The sequence below is a fragment of the Pollicipes pollicipes genome, unplaced genomic scaffold, assembly GCF_011947565.3.
Source record: "Pollicipes pollicipes isolate AB1234 unplaced genomic scaffold, Ppol_2.1 Scaffold_7231;HRSCAF=8579_pilon_pilon_pilon, whole genome shotgun sequence".
NCBI classification, from domain to species: domain Eukaryota; kingdom Metazoa; phylum Arthropoda; class Thecostraca; order Pollicipedomorpha; family Pollicipedidae; genus Pollicipes; species Pollicipes pollicipes.
Genome location: NW_023597034.1, coordinates 1604665 through 1614311, shown reverse-complemented (window position 1 = coordinate 1614311; position 9647 = coordinate 1604665). Strand labels below are relative to the sequence as shown.

At 58.2% G+C, this 9647-nt stretch overlaps 1 protein-coding gene across 1 annotated transcript in view; it reads right to left on the bottom strand.

Annotated features, from left to right (window-relative positions):
- Nucleotides 1–260: 260 nt before the first annotated feature.
- LOC119109240 (zinc finger protein 436) overlaps nucleotides 261–9647 on the bottom strand; it is a 9836-nt gene continuing 449 nt past the window's right edge. The window contains exons 2-12 of the mRNA XM_037232833.1: nucleotides 8819–8978; nucleotides 7767–7893; nucleotides 6901–7032; nucleotides 6256–6387; nucleotides 5115–5275; nucleotides 4580–4758; nucleotides 4030–4196; nucleotides 2986–3124; nucleotides 1314–1502; nucleotides 760–938; nucleotides 261–498 (exon numbers count right to left, since the gene is read on the bottom strand). Of these exons, the coding sequence (XP_037088728.1) occupies nucleotides 261–498; nucleotides 760–938; nucleotides 1314–1502; nucleotides 2986–3124; nucleotides 4030–4196; nucleotides 4580–4758; nucleotides 5115–5275; nucleotides 6256–6387; nucleotides 6901–7032; nucleotides 7767–7893; nucleotides 8819–8864 (1689 nt within the window). The 5' untranslated portion in view covers nucleotides 8865–8978. The remainder of the gene's footprint in view (nucleotides 499–759; nucleotides 939–1313; nucleotides 1503–2985; nucleotides 3125–4029; nucleotides 4197–4579; nucleotides 4759–5114; nucleotides 5276–6255; nucleotides 6388–6900; nucleotides 7033–7766; nucleotides 7894–8818; nucleotides 8979–9647) is intronic.

The window sequence follows — 9647 nt, the reverse complement described above, 5'->3', positions numbered from 1 at the left end:
CCATCCAACATGACTAGATACACTCAGCAGCGCAGGACCACGCTGCCCCCTCCCTCCAAACCCTCCCCAACCACACACGACAGGCGACATGCAACGAATGACAACGGGTTAACTGTGCGCGCGACGCAGGGTCGGTCCGACTCCTGGCACCGCCACACCGGTTTAGCGGCAACGGCAGCGGCGGCGATGGCGGCAACGGCAGCGGCAGCGGCAGCGGCAGCGGCAGCGGCAGCGGCGGCGGCGGCGACGGCGCGCGCCGCTCAGTTGGGCCGGCTGGTCACCGGGTCTGAGCTGCGCAGGTACTCGAGCAGGTGCGTGGCCGCGCCGCCGCCCTCCACCATCAGCGACACCGGGTTGCCCTGGTCGTCGACTAGCACGCCGTCAGCGTTCATAGTGAGCGTCTGCGCATCGGCCGACGTGGTGTTGCCCAACACGCGCGACAGGTCGATCTCCTCCTCGCCCTCCTGCTGGATCACGATGATCTGCTGACGCTGCGCGCTGGCGGCCGGCGGCGCGGCGCCGGCCGCCGGCCGCGTCGGGGAGTCGTCTACGCGCACTAGCTCGCCCCGCTTGCCCGGCGACAGGTGCAGCAGCGTCTTGCCGGCAGCGTCACCGGCCGGCGGCGGCGACGCGGGCGGCGTGGCAGCGCCGGCGGGCACGGCGGTGGCGTCAGACACGGCGGCTGCGGTCGGCGGTCGGGCCGGCGGAGCCCGGGCGGGCGGCGCGTCGCCGGCGGCCAGCCGCGCCGGCTGCCGGCGCCGCGCCGCGCTGCCGCCCAGGTAGGTGGAGCCGTCGGCCTCCGAGGCATCCCACATGCCCTGCGCAGCCATCGCCTCCACCTTGATGCGGATGTTGTTCTGCAGCGTCGCCAGCGCGCTCGGGTCGTCCGGGTCCATGGACTGGTAGTTGAGCGTCTGGCGGGGAGACAGGGCCGCTAGCTGGCGACGGATGATGTGAGGAAGGATGTCAGCGGCAGAGCCCCCATTCGACAGCACGTTACGCTGCTGAAACATCCTCTCGTTGCCACAACTGCCCGATCGACATCAAGGTTGGCATGGTGTTTATAAAACTTTCATTGGTCATAAGGTCATACCATTAACACAGATCAATCCGGCAGGAATCCAACCCTCATCCAGTATACACAAATACGTGATAAGGTGACAACACACAAAAAGCAATCTGAGATTCGAAGCCAATACGCAAGGGTCCCCACAGTGAACACCTTTAAATAAGTTGAAACCAATGGGCCCATGTAAAACTGCCGGCTACAGTGGAGCAGCCCATTGCCGCAGCCTCTGCCGCACCCGCCGTACCTCTGGGTGTTCCACGGACAGGTTGGTAAGGTCGAACATGTCCTGCACCTCCGGCTCCGGCCGAATGTTGTGCACGCGGACCATGTGGTTGTAAGCAGGCGTGGGGCGCACGAAGCGAGCGTGACAGATACTGCACTCAAACTTGCGCATGGGCGGCTTCCGCAGCGATGGAAGGTCGATGCCGTGCATCTGCGGCAGCCCGACCCAGTCTCACGCCCCCAGTACAGATGGCCTGCTCACATCTGTGGCAGCTATGACCCAGTCTCACTCCCCAGCATGCATGGCCTGCTCACATCTGTGGCAGCTATGACCCAGTCTCACGCCCCAACATACATGGCCTGCTCACGTCTGCGGCGGCCGCGACCCAGCCCCACGTCCCCAACATACATGGCCTGCTCACGTCTGCGGCGGCCGCGACCCAGCCCCACGTCCCCAACATACATGGTCTGCTCACCTCTGCGGCAGCTACGACCCAGCCCCACGTCCCCAGCACACATGGTTTGCTCACCTCTGCGGCAGCTACGACCCAGCCCCACGTCCCCAGCACACATGGTCTGCTCACCTCTGCGGCGGCCGCGACCCAGCCCCACGTCCCCAGCACACATGGTTTGCTCACCTCTGCGGCAGCTACGACCCAGCCCCACGTCCCCAGCACACATGGTTTGCTCACGTCTGCGGCAGCTACGACCCAGCCCCACGTCCCCAGCACACATGGTCTGCTCACGTCTGCGGCAGCCGCGACCCAACCCCACATCCCCAGTACACATGTTCTGCTCACTTTGCTCAATTCATCGACAGATTCTACGAAAATTTGGCGCAGTAGCATCCCACGCTAGGCATAGAAACTGGAAAACGCGAGCCCGCACAAGCCAGAATCGAGCACGGCCCTCTTCATGGCAAGCAAGGCTAACAAAAGCGCATGACGCAAGCTTTCAATCATTTTCCGAAGAAACGCATCCCAAATGTGTTGTATACATTACTTTTTACTGAAGAGTAACCGTTCAACGGAGTCGGGCATTGTCTGCGCCAAACACCCTGAGCTCAACGCCTACGTAGCGCGATTTCCCAATCACTAGCCAATTTCCCAATCAATTTCCAATCTCTTATGGGTGTCGACTGTCTGATTATCAAAATACGTGTCCTTCGCAAGCTATTGCGTTACCCATGGAGCCGTCAACGACTGCCCGTAAGCAACTGCTAACGGGATCGGCTTCACCAACATCGATTCCAGCACTGAGCCCTGCCTTCTGGAGTCGGCATGGAGGTCAACTCAGAATAGTGTTTTGCTGCTCAAAATCAGATCCGACATTGATTCGCTGCAGGGAAGTCAGGCACCGCTCTGCTTCGGATGTCCTGACTTTTGGCCGGTCCCTTGTTGACCTTTCCGTCCCGGCCGGGTCAAATAATACGCGCGTTCTGCGATTAGTATAAGTGGCATTGTGTATGCGTCAAGGACAATGACGGTGGCGCTTTGTTGGCAGCTCGTTTGTGATAAAAGCCTCCTGTTTTGCCAGCGACACCATGAGAAGCAATGTCGACACCATGAGAAGCAATGTCGATAGCACGGACAAGTCTTGCAGCACTTCCACAAGTATCACATGATGACACGGCTGACATGCCGCGCACAACCGAGATCGTGACCCCTCCGCACTGCCCGCTCGCCCGCCCCCACCTTGAACATGTGGTTCTTCAGTGAGAACCGCAGCTTGAACTGTCGACAGCAGATGGTGCAGGCATGTGAGCTGTTGTCGATGTCGGTGTATCGGTGGTTCATGATGTGCACCTCCAGCCGCTTCTCGTCGGACGCGAACCTGCCACCGGACGACAGTCAGCAGCATCGTGTCAGCCCACCCCAGCAACGATCAAACGAGCACGCGGCCTATGAGGACTGGCTTCCATCCATGTAAGAGTTGACGAGCTCACATCGAGGCACCTAGCGCTGGACCATTATCTCTTTCATACGCCATTTTTTCTAATGGTTTGCGCGGCTGGACTTGTGTTCGGCGCATCTGTCAAGTAGAGCTTGGTTCCTGCACCTAATCCCAGACACTTGCGTCGAAAATCCATCCTCCAAGGTATGGTAATCCAGTTCGTCGGGATAATTTTGTCTCGGGCCGTTTTGCCAGACAGACCTACGTCGGGTTTAACCCAACCGTTGCCCTCTAGTCAGCGGTGGCAGCTGACATTTCTATGTCAGTCAGGTCTGACAATGCGCCCGCTGTCGCTCGCACCCAGCATCGTTGGATTACGAGTTCAGCATCTTTTTTGTGGACCAGCGAGAGCATAATGACTGCGCAGAGTGGTAGCTTCCCTTGGGAGCGCCATGTCCTATACGTATGCAAATACCTCTGATCCGGTACATCGCCATATGGTGCAACAGCCACCTTAATACCCGGCGCCCGATGGACTCGGCATTAACCTAATTAGCTACGCCACTATCCGGGAACGGACACATGCGCTGAACCGGGGCACGTCAATAGAGGTGCAAACTTTGGTCAACACACCTTAAGCCAACCGCTTCCCCAAAGTTAAAGAGCCGACGGCACGGTCCCCTGAGCGGACGGCGCTCGACGCACCGGGCACGTGTGAGCGGGCACGGTCGGACCGCGCCGGCGGCGGCACGGTGGCGCCACCTGTGCGTCGCACCGCGCCGGCTATCTGCAGCCGAGGGCCGAGGCGGGGGATCTCGCGGCCGGCAGCCGAGGCGGGCACTAACCTGAAGCAGATCTTGCACTGAAACTTGGTGGTGTGCAGCGTCTTGTGGCCCTCGAACAGCGAGCGCTTGTTGAAGATCTTGGGGCAGAGCTGGCAGCGCCACATCACTTCGCCACGCCGGTGCCGCTCCTCCACGTGATCGTCGTACACACGCTTGTCGTCGAACACCTGCGGCGCAGCGCACTCAGTGGGACGCAGGACTCCTGTTGCGTTACTTCACACGCACTCAGTGGGACGTAGGACTCCAGTTGCGTTACTTCACACTCACTCGACGTAGCTGTGCTTGTTGCATACTATATCTGGCACAAAAGGCTCTGTGTGCCGTGAGGGAAGTTTCTAGCTTTCTACACTTATACGCACAGGTCGGGTCATCACACATATTCCAATTGCCACCCCAGCCTTGTGGAACACGGGCTCCGGTAACCTCGCAGCCTCACCGAAGCGCGGACCGTCGGGCAGACGACTGCCCGACGCTGACCAAGCCCCGCCGCTCGACTACCGCCGGCCTCCGTCACGGGAAAGCCCTGGCACCGGCCGACAGGTCGACTGACCCGCTTGCACGGGTGGCAGACGTAGGCCTCCTGGTCGCGGTGGGCGGGGATGATGTGGTTCAGGTAGTCATCCTTGCTGGCGAACGTGCGCGTGCAGAGGTCGCAGGGCGGGATGCCATCCATCTCGTTGACCCGCATTAACAGCAGCTCGCAGTGGTTCGGCTTCGGCTCTGACTTCACTGCGAAGCGTGCCGCCCCATCACCAGCACGCTCGATGGTGGACGGCCGGCGCTGCGGTCTCCAGCCCCGCCGCCTCGACACAGTGGGGCCGGCACGGGACGCTGGGGGACTGGGGGACTCCCGAATGCATGAGTTCCGCGTAAGTATTGGGTGCAAGAGGGTTAACAGTTGCATTCGCGCTCAGGCGCCAGGGGACGGCAGCGACCTAACGGAAACTTTATGCACGCACGCGCCGTCCACACACGCGCCTATGCACACATAGACGCGGGTGACCCAAGCGAACCTACGATGGGTGCACACCTGGGTCGCGCGTAGCTCCAGCGCGAGGCCTGCCTCGTCCGCAGGTCCCACTCACCGATGGGGTAGTCCAGCTTTTTGGGCTGCTTCTTGTGCACGTTCCGGATGTGTACGTTGAGATCGGAGTGGGCGCGGAACGACTTGACGCAGCGTGGCTCGCAGCACTTGAAAGGCCGCTCGCCCGTGTGCAGCATCACGTGCTTCACCAGCTTCTCCTTCCTGCGGCGGGCAGCGGCCGGTGACGTCAGCGCATCAGACGGCGCGACGACAACCCGCGGTCGCGAGGCACAGCTCACCAGCAACGCACAACGGCAACAGCGGCAACAGCAGCAGTGATGTGCACGACCCATCACGCAAACACACAAAGTTCCGAATTTAAATTGAGTTTGCCACCAGCGTGGCAGGAGGCGGGGCCGAGTGTCGCTGTCGACACCTATGAGTCCAGCATGCTGTGCTACTAACACGGACGCCACGCCGACACCTTTATAATACGGACATGAGCTTCAATATTGATTCAAATCTTAGGGCTGCCACAATGCATCTTCCGGTGAGTCAACACTATCTTCAGACCTTTCAAATCTACGTTCCCTTCAAATGAATTATTAGTTTCTATGGAATTCCCAAAACGCTCTAAGTACTAGTCACTACCATGCACTGCGATATTCCCAGATCGACACCCATAAATCGCATCTGTTCTAAGCGTTTCTATGGGATTTTTTGGCGTCTCTTTTTTAAATTTTTGGTCGTCTCCCGACCGCAAGCCTATTCAAGGGACGCACACCTGCTCTATGTATGCCATCGTGCGCGCGTCAAAACTTTTATGGAAGGATCCAATGAGGGAAAATCGTTCTGCGATGCAAAATGCTGCATAGCTTCCCCATATACAACACCAAACCATATATCAAATATACACCATATGATACCCATAACAGATCATCACATCTGTAAACGAACTGATTCTGCCACTGTCACAATCACAGTAGCAAAAACCAAAGACGCAACCATAAGCGAGTCAACCATTTTTAGCAACCTATTTGAAGGCCCAACTGACGCGATCCGCTACGCAGCAAATCTGCTAAATTTTCTTTAGAAGCAGCTATGGCGAATTCGGCAAGACTAGGCAATACCAGCCAGAACGGAGACAAAACCACTGCGAGCTGGAACAAAAGAACAGCCCTGCGTCGGCCTGGTGGACGCACCATCTGAACTCGCGGTCGCACAGGTGGCACTTGTGCAGCATTGCCTGGGAGTGCACCACCATGTGCTTCCTCAGCTTCAGCTTCTTGGCGAAGCCACGGTGGCAGACCTTGCATTCCCACTTCCTCTCACCGCTGTGAAAGAGAGGGGGAGGGGGGAGGTGGAGGGCAGGCCGTGCCCCGGTAACCTGGCGACGGTCGACACAACATCGGCCCACTGCCCACACACCGCACTGCGAAGGTGTCGCAAAGCCTCCACAGGTGCGCTGGAATGGTCACGCAGGCCGCGATACACTGCTGCAGCACCAGCACTCGTTGGAAGCACGTACCCTAGTAATTTTTCAGCTTCAGCCCCTCCTCAACATTGTCCATGTTGATACCAGACCTGTCATGCACACAGCTTTTCTGTGTTGTCGCTCTCACCGGCCTTGCAACTTAGCGAAATTGCGTACTCTGTAGCCATCATGAGCCATTGTAAGCGTGGAGGTGCGATACATCCTAACGTACGCTAGGTTTGATATATTCTGCCATTCGGTAGTCTGTCTCGTAGCTACGCGAGGCGCGTAACAACGGCGCGCTATCGTCCCAGCAGCCGGCACCGGCTCCACGGCCAGCGCCAGCCAGCGCGGACGCCGGCGGTGGACTGACGTGTGGATCTTGACATGACTCTCGTAGGTGGAGCGGTCCTGGAACGAGCAGCGGCAGTCCGTGCAGGTCAGGTCATCAGCGCCGTCCTGGCGATCATGGGTGGACATGTGGCCGCGCAGCGTCCACTTCTTCCTGCACCGCCACCGGCAGGGCGAGCGAGAGAGAGAGAGGGCACAGCACGGTTCCTGTCAGTCGGCGTCACGCGGGCGGCACAGGCGGCGGCGGCGGCAGCGGCAGCGCGGCCGGACAGGACGTGCCGACGGCAGCGGCTGCTCGCGCTGCTGCAGCGACGGTAATCGCCGTGCTAGCCGCGATCGGAACAGGACGGTCCGTCGACGCGAGTACGGAGTCCCGAAGAGGCACGGACCACAGGAGTCCTGCCCGGGCCGCCGCCTGACTGCAGAGCCGGCCACCCCGGGCCAGGCCGCACAGATTGACGGCGTCAGGTGTAGGTCACACGACAGCAGGCACTGCACGCACATGGCAGGGGGGCCGGGGCGCGCCGCCAGGGCGTTGCTGATACTGTTGTCAGTAAATTGATACTGCTCGTAATGGCTGAGTGGTTGGCGCCTTTGGCTGCCACAGTGGGGGTCCGCGTCCGAATTCCCGGTTACTCCATGGCCACAGCGCTAATATGACCACTGCAGCCAATGGTGCTCCATAAAGGGAAGTGCTGCGTTCCTTTTACTAAAAAGGGAGAACAATGGGCCCTTCTGCCACCCTGATTACCCAACCACGTCATCTGAATACGGGGCCCGAGTATCGCGCCTTCGATACCAGCTGACAGACGTCATGTTCAGTGGCGGAGCGGGCGGGCGGATGGCGAAGGCAGAGGGGAGGACATGGCTCTGGACCGGGACACTCACGCGAAGGTCTGCAGGCAGATGTCGCACTTGAAGGGTCGGTAGTTGATGTGGGTCAGCTGATGGGCATTCAACACATGGACGGATTTGAAGGACTTGGGACACTTGTCACAGTGGAATGGACGATCATCTGGGGAGACATGCCAGTGTACGGTGACCTTTACGCTGGGAAGCCGAGTGAGGGACAGGGTTTAAGGACTCTCAAGGGCTTAAGGTTCGACCATCGATACACGTGGTCAGTTTAGGCAGCGGGACATGAATTGTCCGTGTTCCCAAATAACGGAACTGCGAACCGATTCCTTAGTACAAGCGCATCTTTCGCACGCAAGTTTCATTACTTGCCCACCGTTAACTGTATACGTGTCGAGTTTCAAACTCCCATCAGTTGACACTCGCAAGTCACATGATATGCAACAGAGGCCTACAGCTGCCACACAGCATGTTGGCAGCAACTAACGGTCACATTCCTGCGTGAAGTCCGGCTGTGTGCGAGGTTCATACTTATGGTATGCATACTAGATCGCAAACAAAACACCAGATCTATCGTACAAATCATGGGCGTAGGAACAGGAGGGCAGAGGACCACAGGAGCTACGTTCAAAAAAGTGATGTACTCCGACCTTCCAACCCAGAAAATTGGGCATGTTCCTTTACACCGTAAATATTCAACAACTCCTACTCAATATTTTTCGCAGCCCATAAACAAACAAACAAATAAATGATAAAATTACGTGGACCGATTCCTTGGCCAGGGCAATTTTAATGCGGTTCCCTGGTTTTGAAGGCGCATGTACCAATAACAACAAAATCGCATCACTTCACAACATCACTTGAACATTGAGTGCAATGGCCTTTGAGCATGACTTTGAACTACAGCTCGAAAGGCCCATCACAACCGGAGCGCGCAAGTAGTGAAGACACGAAGAGCACCATGCCAGCCGACAGCGCGCGCCAAGCCGGTCCGACGGCCCGCAGCCTGCGACCCGGCCTGTGACCGGCCAGTGCCTTGGGCGCCGGCGGTCCTCGCGAACGGGGCGAGCCCGGCACCGACCCACCTGTGTGCACCAGCTGGTGCTTCTTCAGCCGCGAAATGGAGAGCATCTGCTTGCCGCAGATCTGGCACTGGAGCTCGCGGCCGCCAACTGGGCCGCCGCGGCAGGTACCGCGCCGCCGGCCGCGCCGCCGCCCGCCCGTCTCCCAGGTCACGCTCACCACCTGGCCGACAACAGGGGTCAGGTCAGGTCAGGTCAGGTCAGGTCAGGTCGGGTCGGGTCGGGTCAGTCGTCGGACAGGATCAATACCAGCCAGACGGTGGGGTTAACATGGCACGCAGGATCGGGAGGACGGAAGCACCCTACCAGCCCGGTGCCTGTAGAGCGGGCATCATGCAGAACACAAAATAGGCTCTACGACTGGCGGTGGATGTGGTCAGTAAAAGTGCAATGGAAAGTCCGTCACGCTGGGTGCATTCTGCAGCCAACAAATTAATGAAAATGTCGAGTTTCGTTCATACGTTACGACTTAGGTGCAGAGTAATGCATCGCATGAATGTTACGAGCGTAACATTGCACAGCAGTACGATTTTATCTGGCATAAAATGCATATGCTTAGTTCTTCACTTGCTTATGTGGCGCATTACACACAATTAATTAATGAAAGAACACCGTTTTCAACTATCAGCTCCGCCGCTCATAATGCATGGTAACATATTATAAAATACAGTCCACCGCTTCCTTTTGACGCTGGCTGCTGACGAAAAAAAATACAACAGGGTCTCAGCGCTGAGCTTTTGGCGCCATCAATGTACCAAGCTGTAGTTCTAAGTACGCAATTTGCTTGCAGGAACAATGTCACCAGCTGGAGAAACCACCACGCTGAAACAGC